This window comes from Canis lupus, chromosome 12, assembly GCF_011100685.1.
Source record: "Canis lupus familiaris isolate Mischka breed German Shepherd chromosome 12, alternate assembly UU_Cfam_GSD_1.0, whole genome shotgun sequence".
NCBI classification, from domain to species: Eukaryota; Metazoa; Chordata; class Mammalia; order Carnivora; family Canidae; genus Canis; species Canis lupus.
In genome coordinates this window covers 72,241,246-72,255,917 of record NC_049233.1, presented here as the reverse complement: position 1 = coordinate 72,255,917, position 14,672 = coordinate 72,241,246, and the positions used below count along the sequence as shown (strand labels likewise).

The 14,672-nt window shown below is 45.6% G+C and overlaps 1 protein-coding gene across 1 annotated transcript in view; it reads right to left on the bottom strand.

The window, feature by feature from the left end:
• Positions 1-1,020, bottom strand: part of NT5DC1 (5'-nucleotidase domain containing 1) — a 118,805-nt gene extending 117,785 nt beyond the window's left edge. The window contains 1 exon segment of the mRNA XM_038555012.1: positions 873-1,020. Within this exon segment, the coding sequence (XP_038410940.1) occupies positions 873-965 (93 nt within the window). The 5' untranslated portion in view covers positions 966-1,020.
• Between the last annotated feature and the right edge of the window lie 13,652 nt (positions 1,021-14,672).

Here is a 14,672-nt window from a genome sequence, read left to right as displayed (position 1 = left end):
TCTGGGGCCTGGAGCTCTCACCTCCCACGGTGAGGCCTAGGAGTGGTCTGGAGGCGCCCAGAGGAGCCCCGGACGGGCAGGCACTGCTCTAAGCCCTCTAAGCCCTCGGGCTCTACTGCCCAGGTCACTCTCGCAGCCTGTTGCTGTAAACCCAGTTCCTCGTGTCATTGTATAAATGGGGAAACAGAATTGTAAGTTGCCCAAGGTCACAGAGCCGGTAATGGGGGCCCCAGGGCGGTGCCTGCGGGTGCGGGTGCGGGTGCGGGTCCCGCCCCGGCCGCCGGGCTCCTGGGCAGCTGGTTTCCTGGTTTCCGGCCGAGATGCTTAGACATTTGACTAAAATCCCGTGAATTCCTTTACAACCAGTTTTCTAATGGAACCAGAGGGATGGGGGAGGAAGGCCCATTCACCTGCGGGTGCGGAACCAGACCTGTGTCCCCCTCCGCCCTCCGAGCCCAGGGGTGGGACCTGCGGGGCCCTGGCGGGACCTGGCCCGGGCGCAGGGGCCCGAGGGCGGCGGGCGGCGGGCGGCGCAGGGCGCGCTCACCCGGTCCAGAGTCCAGGGCCCGGCGCGGGGGTCCCGGCCCCGACGGGTGGTCGCGGGGACACGGAGGGGCGCTCAGCAGGGGCGCGGCCGGGGCCCGGGGACGGGGGCTGCGAGCTGACGCGCGCACCGGCCGCCCGCCGCCCTCCCCCCTGCGGCCCGCCGCCCCCGCCCCCGCCCCCGCGGGCTCCCCTCCCCCCCCCCCCCCGGGGCCGGCCGCGCGCGGGGCCGGGGATGCTCACTTCCGCGCGGCCGCGGGGGAGGCGGGCTCCGCGCAGAGGCGGGGCGGCGGCAGGCCCCGCGGACCCAGCTGCCCCGCGCCACTCACCGGGGCGCTCTCGGGCAGGTTGTAGCGACACAGAGTGTGGTCCAGGTCGAAGCCCACCGCGTCGCAGGCGGCCAGCGAGAAGTGCTGAGCCATGGCTGCGCGGCGAGCCCGGCGGGCGCGGGCGGGAGCGGCGGGAAGGGGCGGGGCCTGGGCGGGGAAGGGGCGGGGCCTGGGCGGGGCGCCGCGGAGGGAAGGGGCGTGGCCTGGGCGTGGCCTGGGCGGGGCGGGGCCAGGGAGCGGGGCGCCCGCGGAGGGAAGGGGCGGAGCTCGGCGGGAAGGGGCGTGGCCAGAGAGCGGGGCGGGGCCAGGGAGCCGGGCGCCCGCGGAGGCACGGGGCGGAGCTCGGCGGGAAGGGGCGTGGCCAGGGAGCGGGGCGGGGCCAGAGGCGTGGCCAGGGACGGGACGCCCGCGGAGGGGCGGGGCGGAGCTCGGCGGGAAGGGGCGGGGCCAGGGAGCAGGGCGCCCGCGGAGGGAGAGGGCCGAGCCTTGGGGGGCGGGGCCAGGGAGCGGGGCGTGGCCAGAGGCGGGGGCGGGGCCTCGGACACCCGGGCACGTTCCCCCCGCCCCCGCCCCCGCCCCCCCGCCCCCGGCTCCCCCCCGCACCCCTCTCCCGGGCCCACCCGCCGACCCTGCCCCCAAGCCACCCGGGCCCCTGGTCCCCGGGGTGCCATTTAGGCCCATAGGATGAAAGTCACGATGGATGCTTAAACCATTTGATTTTGAGAACCCATGTGAAAGGCCAGGACTTTGAGATCCTTAAAATTATTCAAAAGAGAAAACACAGTATCATTAAAAAAAAAAAAAAAAACAGAAAGTGCAAGTCTATTATCTTTGTAACTACTTCTGGGTTAAATCTGAAGGAACACTGTCCAGTGGGGGAAAATGTCAATAGTTAGGACATAATGAAAATATAATTCATTGAGAATGACTATTAACCCTTAGAAATACTGAACCTTATGAGACCAATAGGCCAATCAAGGGATTGATTTAGTGCAATAAATAGTTCAATTTGGTAGGACACTTATTATACCTCGTGGGCCCATTTGAATAAAATGTATAGTTGTTCCGTTCTAACTCTTAAACGCCCCAAACAGATCTCTCTGGAGCAGGAAGAGGAAACAATCCGCAAGAAGATTGAGCTGTTCACTAAGAGTCCAACAACCGTGCTCCTAACGTCTGTGAATCAGAAGAGAAAAACCTCTCCCTCTGCCTGTGTCTCTGCCTCTCTCTGTCTGTCTGGGTCTTCCACAAATAAATAAAATCTTTAGAAACAAACAAACAAACAAACAAAAAACCAAAAGAGAAGAACCTGGATTGATTCACAGCTTGTCCCTATTCCCCTCTTACGATTGTCTTGTCCGTGGAGCATGGACCTTAGTGTTCTTCTTCGACCCCCAGACTATTCCTGCCAAGGTCAAACCACCAGGTAGAGGCCACAGGTTTCCCTGAAGGGCATCCGGTTTGACCGGGCGAATAGGCTCTTTAGGGACTCACCTTAGTAACCTGTAACCTTAGTAACAGGTGCATCCGTCGCTGGAGGGGAAAGTACAGAAGAATTGGTTTTCATGATGTGGGTGTCCCTGGGACTGCACTTGGCCCTTACCCCTGGGAGAGGCCCATTGACAGACATTTCTCCTTGCGGCGTGACCGCTGTTACATTTCTTGTGTTCCTCACGTCCAGTCCCAGAGCTCTGTGCTAGGGAGTCTAGACGTGCACATTCTGGGCCAGAATTGAGCCAACCGTGCGCTCCAGGCATCCCGAGAGCTCTTAGCCCTCCTGGAGCTGTATCCGCTTTTCCTGGCCTATACCTCAAACCTCAGTCTGAGTCCCTTTAAGAGCATGTGCCACGGTCCCCTTTCCCTCCCCAACTCCTTTCCTGACCCTGCACTTAAATACAAATGTTTTGTATTTTGTTTCATAGAGCTTATTTTCTTTTTCTTTTTTTTTTTATTTTTATTTATTTATGATAGTCACAGAGAGAGAGAGAGAGAGAGAGGCAGAGACTCAGGCAGAGGGAGAAGCAGGCTCCGTGCACCGGGAGCCCGATGTGGGATTCGATCCCGGGTCTCCAGGATCGTGCCCTGGGCCAAAGGCAGGCGCCAAACCGCTGCGCCACCCGGGGATCCCCATAGAGCTTATTTTCAACTAAAAGGCTTTTTTTGTTTCATAGGCTTATTTTCACCTAAAAATATTTCCTTTTTTCCCTGTACATTAAGCAAAAGCTGAATTTTTCATACTGTACTGATAAAACTTTGTACGTGTGCTGATAAAGTACCACAGCTGTTCTATTATCAACCAAGAGTTCAGTGTTCCTCGGCCACTTGACTTCTGTTCTTGGAGTGATACATTAAATATGTCAGTGTCGCAGGCCGAGTCGCAGGGCTCCCCTCCCCGCCCCCATTCATACCCTAAAGCCCTAAGCCCCGATATGACTATATTTAGAGATAGGGACTTTGAGGTTGGTTAAATGAGGTCAGCAGAGTAGAGCCCTCATTTAACATGAGGGTGTCCGTACAAAGAGAGGAAATGACACCGGATATGCACATGCAATTAAAAAAAGAAGGGTTTCACCTGAAACCTTCCCAGCTGGCACCTTGATGCTGGACCTCAGCCCCTGCGTCTGTGGTGGTCTCTTAAGGAGTCTCAGCAACTAGTACAGTCGGTAGGAGATTTGCCCCTGACCGATGCTCTCGGGTCAAATGTGGCAGATTGTGTTTGTATTTGAGAGATCCCTAAATGGCAGGGGGAGGTCTGTTTGTTTATTCTTTCGTTAGTTTAAAATGTGTTTTTCTGGGGCACCCGGGTGGCTCAGTCGGTTAAGCATCTGCCTTCGGCTCAGGTCATGATCCCGGGGTCCTGGGGTCGAGCCCCGCGTCGGGGTCCGTACTCAGCGAGGAGCCTGCTTCTCGCTTTACCCCTTCCCCCAGCTGGTGCTCACTCGCTCTCTCTGATAAATAAAATCTTAAAAATAAAAGCTTCCAACTCACAATTTCAGCTCAGATCATGATCTCAGGGGTCATGAGATCAAGGCCTCGTCGGGCTTGGCCCTGAGCATGGGGCCTGCTTAAGATTCTCTCCCCACTCCCCAGAAAACATTTTTTAAAAAATGCGTTTTTCTAAATACCCCAAAGTAAACATTGTAACGTTAACTTTTTATATGATCTGCTCTCCACATCTTTCCATTAATTTGCTTAAGGGAAAACAATGAAGTTTATTTAGTAACTTGAAAAAGATAAAATACATAAAAGCCTAAACATTAAACTCGGTAGCCCTTAAATATTAGTCATTTAGCTAAATAGAACCAAAAGCTGATTTGTAATACTGGGCGGTGGCCGTAAGATGGCGGTAGATCTGCATGAGGAAGATTTTTCATTTGATTTCTTTAGGAATTTTAAATCCCTGAAGTTTCTTAATTTAAAAAAAAGTGATTTTTCTACTCTCCCTTTCTGTTCTTGCCACAGGAAGAGACACCTACATAGAAATTTTACTGTGGTTTTTTCCTGTGTATATATTTATTTTTGTGTGTGTTTATTTTATTTTATTTTTTAAGATTTTATTTATTTATTCATGACAGACAGAGACAGAGAGAGGCAGAGACCCAGGCAGAGGGAGAAGCAGGTTCCCTGCGGGGAGCCCGACGCGGGACTCGATCCCAAAGGCAGAGGCTCAACTGCTGAGCCACCCAGGCGTCCAGAGTGTATTTATTTTTGATGGTGAAGGGAGAGAGTATGGTGGGATGAAGTCCTTTGATAGGAAACGTCTCATGAAGGTATCTCAATAAATACCTAAATGTTTAAAGTATGAAATGAGCTGCTCCTGCAGAGAGAGCTCAAATACTAAATGATTTATGATTCAGGAAGATCTTTAAGGATGTAGCAGTGGATTGAAATTAATTAATTAGGACAAATGTTGAATTTCAGGGTCAGATTCAAATAATCTACTTCTGCAGCATATGATGGGAAGTCTTGATTTCCCAGCAGTTAAGTTGGAAAAAAAATATGGATAAACTCGGGGTGAACGCAGCTAGTTCAGTTTACACCGAGTTTCTCGTGGGCTGTCGGCCTCCTTCTGGGAGGTGGGGGCTGTAGACGGCAGCCAGGCCCACGTATTGCCTGAGGCTTTGGGAACAGACCCGTGGGCTTGGCCGGTGCGTCCACACCTGCTCGTCCATCGCTGTCGGCATTCGGTCGCCTCCGGCCCGGGGCCCACAGCGTCAGCCACAGCTGGCTTCGATTGCAATCGATGTGCTTTATTTTTGTTGGTTACGTTTCGGCAACGCTACCTGAGACATGTATTTTATGTCTATTCTGAAACCAACTTAAAAAAAAAATCTTTTAACTTTTTTAATTAACTTTTTTTTAATTAACTTTTTTCTTTCAGAAAGCCCAGAACTTGAAAAATGGATGCGTCCTGGTGGTTGTTATGGGCTGAGTGTGCCTCCCTCTAATATGTTAAAACTCGCCCCCCTACCCCGCCCCTGCCGTACCTATAGTCACTATATTTGGAGATGCCTATAAAGAAGTCATTAAGTTAAAATGAAGCTCTAGGGTGGGCCCTGATCCAATTTGACTGATGTCCTCATAAGAAGAGGAAATTTGGACCCACAAAGAGATACCGGGGGGTGGGGGGGGCACCAAGCACAGAGGAAGACAGACAGTGTGAGGACATAGCAAGAAGGCAGTGGTCTGCAAGCCAAGGAGAGAGGCCTCGGAAGAAACCAGACCTGCTGACACCTTAATCTTGGACTTCTAACCTCCAGAACCGTGAGAGATGCAATTCCATTGCTTAAGCCACTCAGTCTGCAGTATTTTGTGATGGAAGCCCTGAAAACTAATGCAGCATCCAAGACTATTTTTCTACCTGAAGAGTCTGGACTGCAAAACCAGGAGATTGTCTCTTCTGCTACAGGAAATCTTCCTCTGCGGGCTGGGTCTTAGAGAAAACTTGCACTACTTTCTTAAGTGGTGGGGAAAGTTGGAAACAAAGAAATCTGTTACTCTTAATACTATACTAGTATGGGCAAAATATCTAAACGAAGGATAATGGGTACATTTAAGTCAGGCCTTCTTATCTAGGGTTTGGTGTTCCTACGGGATTATGGGAAATCTAGGAGGTATTTTTGGAGGCTGGTTAGCATTTTGGTGATAACAGTAGCAAAAAATATGTGAGCATAGAGAAATGGTGGTTACATCCATGGCTCTTCTTTCCTCTTTTTCCACTAATGTTTTGATACCAAATTTTCAGATATTTAAATGTGTTAAAATTTGCAGTCCTCAAGGGCATCCAAATATGCACATATTTCAGGAATTCCATACAAACCATGACGCGGTCATTGTGGAGTTCCTCCTGGCTCTGAAAGGACCCATAAATTCTTTGTCTCCAGAGCTCTTGAGCAGGATGTTTACTTTTCTGACTTAAATGACTGAATGTATCTCACCTGTGTATTTTTGTTTTTGATCTTTCTCCAATTATGTATTTCTCATGATGTACAGGAGTGACATTAAATGAATAACGAGTACCTCTTCCAAGTTTGTATTTTTTGATTCTTTAATTACTTTGTCTCATTTTTCTTATCTGTAAAATTAGATGTTTGAAAATTTTCTTAAAAGTAATGATATTTATTTAATATTTGAATAAAAGGGCACAGGAGTGAGCGCCGAGGTGGCTTAGTCAGTTAAGCACCTGCTTTCAGCTCAGGTCCTGGTCCCTGAGTCCTGGGATGGAGCCGCCCCTGCTCAATGGGGAGCCTGCTTCTCCCTTCCTTCTCTCACTCCCCCTGCTTGTGCTCTACGTGTCAAGTAAATAAATAAAATCTTTAAAAAAAGAAAAAAAAAGGCATGAACAATTGCATATCTCCTGCTCATCCACCCTCCTCCACTATTGGTTTTTTTTTTTTTTATTCCCTCTAACAAAAATATTCCACGCCAGCCCTTTTGAAAAGCAATGTGGAAAAGAGTATCAGTAGTCTTAGAAATGATTTATTATGTGTTGACATATTTAACCCAATTGTAGGCATCTAGGATTTCTGTCCCAGAAAAATCTCAGGTAACCCCTGGACATTGACTATTAACAGTTTTTCTTTTCTTGGCAAAGTGAAAAGATTAATAAATTATTGCTGTACCTGTATCTGTTTTCTAGTAGGTGTAAGTTATTTTATATCGGGGACTATGTCTTGTTCGTCTTTGTATCTCAATTCCTAGCACACAACCTGTACATGATGTCCATTGAATGAATGAATGAATTTCCATTTCCTAATTTCTACATTTTCTTCCATTGTGAAATTTTTTTGTTTTGTTTTGTTTTGTGTTTTTCATTGTGAAATTTTGAATGAGGCCGGGGAAGCTTTAACTTGGAGGCAGGAGGCACTGTGTCGGACTCTGGATCCCATGTTCTCAGTAGTCAATAAATCAGAATTTCCATTTCACAGGTTTATAATAAAGATTTTAATCTCTTGGAGCCATAATTGCAGGCAGTGTTTTGACAGCCATTCATTTTTAGTTCTGTCAAATACTAGTATAAGTATCAGGCACTAATTTTCCATTTGGCCTTTGGTAGACTCTTCACTTTGCACACCAAGAACTCACGTGCAGGCCACACAATCACAGGGTAAAAATGGCCTAAGCCAACATTTTGGGAACCTAGGAATTAGCCCAGCAACACTTAATTTTTAGTAGTACATCATTTAGAAAAATACTTATTTTAATTACGCTGATCTTTTATCATGAGGTTCGCAGAATTCTCTTAGTTCCTATTCATAGATTCTGTCTATATTGAGATAACACTGCCTACTAAACTCTCTTCATTATGACTCTTGGCCCTTGGAAAGTATTCGCTGTGATTGGTTCCTGTTCTTAGAGCTGTATTTTTAAAATGTCATTTGGACATGCAAAGTGTTCTTAATGAGAATGTTGGACTAAATGCTCCTGATAGTGAAGTTGTCAATAAATGCATAATTTATTATTAGTCCCTTCTGGAAATTAGCCAGCTAGGCAATATAAAAAACATGTCCATTTTCTCCTTATTTTATTTTTCTTCTTTTTCACCCCCAAACTGAAAGCACTCTGAGGAGAGTACACACGTGCTGCGGAGTCTCTGGGTCCTCACGTGTCCTTCTCCATCCCCCCCTCTCTTTGGGGCGTGCAAGTAGGCACACGTGCACGGGCTGCGTCTGCATGTGGGTGGGGGCTGCTCAGTGGGTGCATAAATACCAGACATTATTGAGCTCCTTCTACGTGCCAGATACCGTGTTAAGGATGTTAAATAATGACCTCATTTGATCATCAAAACACAGAAGTAGGTAAGAACATACTCATTTCAAGATGAAATTCAAATCCTGATCTATGTGACAGGAAGCCAGGCACTTCTGCTTTTCTTAAAGCTCTATCTCACTTTCCTTTCAGATTTTTTCCTCTAGACTAAAGTTATTGATGCATAATATGCACATGTGATGAAACAGCAAAAAAAAAAAAAAAAAGAAGCAAATAGAATGAAAGTGAAAATTTCCTTTCACCGTTACTCAATACATTATTTGTCTTCCGAGAAGTAATGACTGTAAGTTGGACGGTTGTTCTTACAGGTCTGTCCCAACGCACGAGATATATATACATAATTTCGAAAAATATTTCCAGGGGCTCCTGGGTGACGCAGGTAGGTAGGTGTCTGGCTCTTGATTTCAGCTCAGGTCTTGATCTCCAAGTCATGAGATCGAGCCCTGTGTCAAGCTCTGTGCTGGGCGTGGATCCTGCCTAAGATCCTCTCTCTCCTGCCCTGCCCCCTGCACATGTGTGCGTGCGTGAGATTACATATATTTACACACGTATGTTTGCATATTTAAATATTTATATATATTTATCAATCTGTCTCAGCTCTCCCTTCACATTTCCCATGCCTTGATTTTAGCTCTTGGCTCATTGTAATTTTTCATCTCTACTTCTTATTTTTTAATGATTATAATAGACGAGCCTTTTAATTCTTTTTAACTCATCTATGACGATCTTCTCACTCACACAGTTACTACCCTCTTCTGTTCCTCTAGCTCATGTCCTTGTTTCCAACTTCAGTCCTTTGAGCTGCACTGGTATCTACAACCCAATGATTGCCACCTCCTTTGCACTGTCTTTCATTGCTATTATGTTCTGGTTTTTTTTTCCCCAGCTGAATAATCATCGAGTATCATTATAATCACTTAATTGATACATCCTTAATCCCCGTATTGCTTTCTCACCTCTTCAAACTAGTGAAAACTCACGCTCTGGTAGTAGCAGATATTAAAAAACAACGTAATCCTTCCCTGTATCTATCTATACCCTTTGCAGTATGACTCTGCAGCCCTCACGTAAGGAATAGAATCGATTTCTCCTTGAATTTGGTCTAGTCTCGTGAGCTGCTTTGATCAGCAGCATGGAGGGGAGGGCATTTTGTCGGTTCTGAGCCTGAGTCTCAAGAGGTGTTAAGGGAATCTACACTCGTTTTGGAACCCCTGCTACTGCCGTGTGAATAAAGTCGGTTACCCAAACGGATTATGAATCCTTATCTCAGTCACTCAAGTCCTCCTAGCCTATAGCCAGTAAACTATCAGACATGTGAGCAAGGCCATCCAGAATCCTTGAGTCCCCAGCGACCTATGTGCTGACCGTCGGCCCTGTGTGAGCCCAGCCATAATCAACCAAGCCTGGTTCATATCAGCAAGACTACCTAGCTGACTGTGGATTCCTGAACGATAATAAATATTGTTTTAAGTCACTGAGTTTTGGGGTTACTTGTTATGCAGCAGTGGGTAACAGATGCATGAGTTAAATCCAACTCTTTTTTGTTCTCTGTATTTAGGCCTGAGCAACTAATCCCGGCAGAAGAAAATACATACAACCGTTGCACATGTATTTCAATGAGTCCTTAATGCTGCTGTGCAATAATACTTTACTGTCCTTTCCTGTTACATTTTTCATTTCTCCTAAATCATTTCACCATCATACAAACATGCTGTTACTTTTCTCATCTTAAGACGGATTATTCCATTTCTCTGGCCCCCTTTCATGAAAACTGATTGAAATAGTTTGTCTCATTGCCTCTGATCCCTCCTCTCATGCTCTCTTAAGCACACAAGCTTTTCCCCCCAACATGCCACCAATCTTCTAAGTCGTCAGTGATATCCATTTGCTCAACCCAATAGTCAATCTTCAGTCCTCGTTTTATTTTACCAATAAGCATCACTTGTCCTATTGATCACTCTCTCCTGAAGTTTTTTTTTTTTTTTTTTACTTAGTTTATAGGAATGATTATTTCTTCTTCTTTGGGCAAAATACCCAAGTAGACACTTCAGAAAAGAGGGCACACACATGGAATATAAATAAAGATGTTCGGTGTCATTAGAAACCTGAAAAAATCAGAACTAAAACCTCAGTGAGATACTACATTTCATCAGACTGGCAAAAATTAAAAGCCTAATAATACAAGTCAGATGAAGATGTGGAGCGCGGGAACTCATGAGCTGCTGGTAGAGGTACCGATCTGCACAACCTCTTTGTTATATCCAGTGAAGGTGAGGAAACCCAGAACCCACAGCCCAGAAATTTCACTACTAGAGAGAAAAATGTGTACACTTGTATAGCAGGGGCATATGTGAAGCAGTTCATTGTTTGTGCAAAATGGTCCCAAACTGGAAACAATCCAAAAGTTGCAGCCCAGAGGAATACACAGTTGTGGTGCATTCAACCAAATTTATACCATGGAGGTGAATGTGAAGGGCCCTCTGACACATGTTACAAAACAGATGACTCCTAATGACATAATGTCAAGCAGAAGAGGCCCAGCAGAATGGAACAGCTACTGTATGACCCCCCCCCAACAAATGGTCAAAATTAAATGATATTTTTAGAGATGGATAGTTAATTAGATTGTGCAGCCATAAGGAAGTGGAAGGAAGTTGAATTCCATGAAAGCCGGGGAGGTGTTTGGCTCTGGGGAGTGGATGGTGCTATGATGTGGAAGGGTCCTGCAGAATTTCCATCAGGAATATTCCGTTTCTTTATCTGAGTAGGTGTTACCAGCGTGTTCATTTTGCAATAGTTTGTTAAGCTGTAAATTTAAGTTTCATGTGCTTTTTTCCCCTGTGTTTTCTCTATTTCACAAATTTGAAAGTCTAACAAAATAAGGTATTCATTTATGGGGTGTTGTGGGGATTAAATCCTAACAGAAAGTCTGGCACCATAACTCCCCGCCTCTCACAACCAATGTTTGTTTTTTTTTGTTTTTTGTTTTTTGTTTTTTAATTAGGAATCCTTTCCAAACTCTGTAGGATATTTTTGTATCCAATAACTGAACTCAGGCTGGTTAGATTTTTTTTTTAATTGGCTAAGGGGCTTTAGAAATGGAACAACACTGTCCTTAATGGGAGTGTTTTATTGTCTTTGACCTTAAGCATGAACAACAGTGTTGCCCAACGAGTTAAATACCTCTAGCTTGAAAATATAGCAAATCCTGGGATGCCATGTTCATAACCGCTCAAAGGTTGAGGGTATCCAGAAGACGTGACACCCTCCTCCTGGGTCAGAAAGCCTCTTCCCTGCAGTTTGCATTGTCTGATGTACACTGTCTTGTTAAGACACAACCGTGTCTGGCTTTGTGCAACTGCTGCGAGTAGGGTTGATCTGGTGGGTGGAACAAATGAAGGCGTTTGGTCCTGGGCAGGGTTTGCATGGAGATGTGCGGCCAAGCAAGGTGATTCCGCATCTCTGAACGAAGCACGGGCTTTCTGTGGTGGCCCCAGAGTCCCTGGTGTGTAGGAAGTAGTCGGGAACTGTTTGTTCACTGAGTAAGGGAACGTGCAAGTGAATACAAGGATCAGGAAGGAAGTCAGGGGCCACCGTAGTTCAGTCAGAGAAGAGAGAGGCCGTAATAAGGATCAAATGAAATCCACACTGCGAGCCTAGAGCCTACGTACAAAGGTCAAATGACAGCTATGCATGGGGTGGCCAGGAAGTCCTGGGATTTCAAGACCACTTTGCCTGCGGGTTTGATTGAAGGTGACAGGAATCTTTGTGAAAGGAAAGGCCTGCAGCCCTGGGCTCCGGGGTGCAGAGGACTGGAGTTTCAGGGCCGCATTTTTACTGTCAGGTGAGTCTTCCTGGAAATGATCCTTCCACTGCCAGGAAAGAAACCAGGCCTTCAGCATCAGATGCCTTGGCAACAATTTTGGGCTTGACCCACACTGTGTGATCCAGGTAAGTTACTTAACTTCTCTGAGCCTCAGCTCTCTGTTTTGTAGGGAAGGTGAAACACAGCACCTGTATCACAGGTAAAAACACATACGTACAATGTGTAATGGGCCTGTTTTTGTGTGAATTACTTCATGAATCTAATGTGGTAAACATGAAGACTTTCTAGATTTCATTCCTTATGTTTTTTTGGAAAGTCGATCTGACATATGAACCACGTAGAATTATTCTTGGGAAGCTGAAACCATGTTTACTGTTTGGGGGATGAATTTTTCAAGAGAATGCAGATGCGTATCGTCAAAGTAATTTATAGTATTGTCTTCCTACTTCTTTCTCTCTGACCAACACCTTTGACAAGTTCAGATTCACATTGGCAGCAAAGTGAAAGACATTTTATTGCTGTTGTTGCTGCTGTTATTTTAACTTCGAGAATCAGTGCGCAGAGCACTCTTATGACAACATACTCATGGTTAGCGCCTGTGTCTGCCAGGACATCCGGTGCAGCCACGTTACCGCCCCACTTAAGTCTGAGAAAAACACACGTGAAGGTTCATCTGAAATGTGACCTTTGAGCAGTTAGGTTCACTTACTAGCTTCCATCTTCTAAAGAAATGGAACAAAGGCTTTAGACCAATCAGGGACAATTCAGCATGGTATTTCTGGGCTATCTCATACCATGGGCTTCTTTATCAGTGTAGTCGTACAAAGACCGAAATAGATCTTAAAAATCAACGTTCTCATTTGTTAAAAAAAATAAAGCCTAAAAATCTAGTAATGGAATAATTTTTAAAATCTACAGAAAGACACCACAGTTGTAAGTAAAATATGTGAAGTGTGGAATGACAGGTGATACGGAATGCTCCGGAATAGAGCAGACTACTCAGTAATTTAAAGGACAAAAAGTAATTTTGTTCTTTACTGTTTAACATTTATAAACTTGTATATATGAGTAGGACACATAAATCTGTATATATTCATATATATGACCCCCATCATAACATACTGTAAGGAAAAAACGAGTAATTTCAAAAAAAATCTTGCATTATTTGGCAATGGTCATAGACTGGAGGAGATACATGGAAAATGGGAATGTGCGAGTGAAGTGACTCAGCTTAATGTACTGAAAAATTAAGAGCACTAAGAAAAACGATGATGAAGGTAAGGAACTCTATGTTTGCAGGAAGAAATCACTGTTGAGTGAAAGGTTACTATGTGCCAAAATTTTATCTTCATTATTATTATCTCATTACATTTTCACAGTCTGGAGTCCATAGAGCCTGCACATCTGGCCCCTCGACCTTCCCTCCTTACCTCTTGCCCCCGCTCCTCCCTTTGTTCATTCCAGTCGCGACGGCCCTGTTTCAGCCTCTGGGAAGTCCCAAGATTCCTTACGGTGTCACACCTCTGCACATGGCATTATTTTACTATGACAAATTCAAAATTTTTTTACCAAAATTTAACTTTGCCCCATGTGTGCGTGATTACCTACGGAAATAAGACAGCTGGCTAAGTTCCGTCGCCATCCGTCTTCCCCCTACCCCAGCGCACCTCACTCCCCACCCCTGGTCTCAGCTTACGTGTCCCTGCCTCAGGAGGACACCCTGACCAGGCTGAGGTCCCTTTTACTGCTTTCAAGACAATTGAACTTACTAGATTTGTCTGTGATTGTTGGTTTAATCTCTTTTATGCGAGGCTATAAACTCTGTGAGGGCAGGGACTGGGTCTGGTTCTTGTTTTTATGGACCAGACAAGGTTTCTGAAGCACAGTACTCAGCAAGTTTTTGTTGATTGATTTACTCGATCACTGAATCGTTATTATCCCCATAGACGAGGAAACCCAGGGCTCAGGATTTAAGCCACTTGCCAAGGTCACGTAACTGGCAAAGGGCAATAATATCACCTAGTAATTTTTCTTCTCTTTGCTCCTTAATTTGGTACTGAGGGACACTCCTCTCATAGTTGGAGGTGGAGCAAAAGACTGAGATCTAGGTCCTTAGGGAGAGAAGGAAACAAAAGAACCTAAATGAAGAGTTATTTTTTCACCCGAGTTTCAAAGTAGACTTTTGAGTCTTTGCCAGAAACAAGAATCTTAAAAGAAAGGCTTTCTGTTGTAAGGACCAGCTTCTGAGAAACAAACAAAAAGTTACTATTACTGTTTTTATAATTCAAAGCTCGTGTTTAAATAATCACAACAAAATTAAAAATATTATTAACTAACTTAGTGAAGGTTTACTTTGTGTCAAACTTTTTATAAGCATCTCACATCTATTAACTTATTTAAGCCTCAGAACAGCCTATATCTGCAAATCCTATAAAAATCCCCATTTTTCCAGACGAGGAAACAAAGTTTAAAAAGAAAAAAAAAAGGTTGGAAAAACAAGATTAACAAACAAACTTGCTCCTAGTCACACGGCTAGGAAGTCGCTGTAGAAGAGCCAGAACCAGGGGACCAGGGGACCCAGCGGTCTCTTCCATCCACGGTGGAGAAGTGGGTGATTGATGACATCACAGCTGGTGTCTCTCCCAAAAGGAGGGAAGAGTTCAACAAGGAGGTGGGAAGAAGAGCACCAGAGGGGCCCAGGTGAG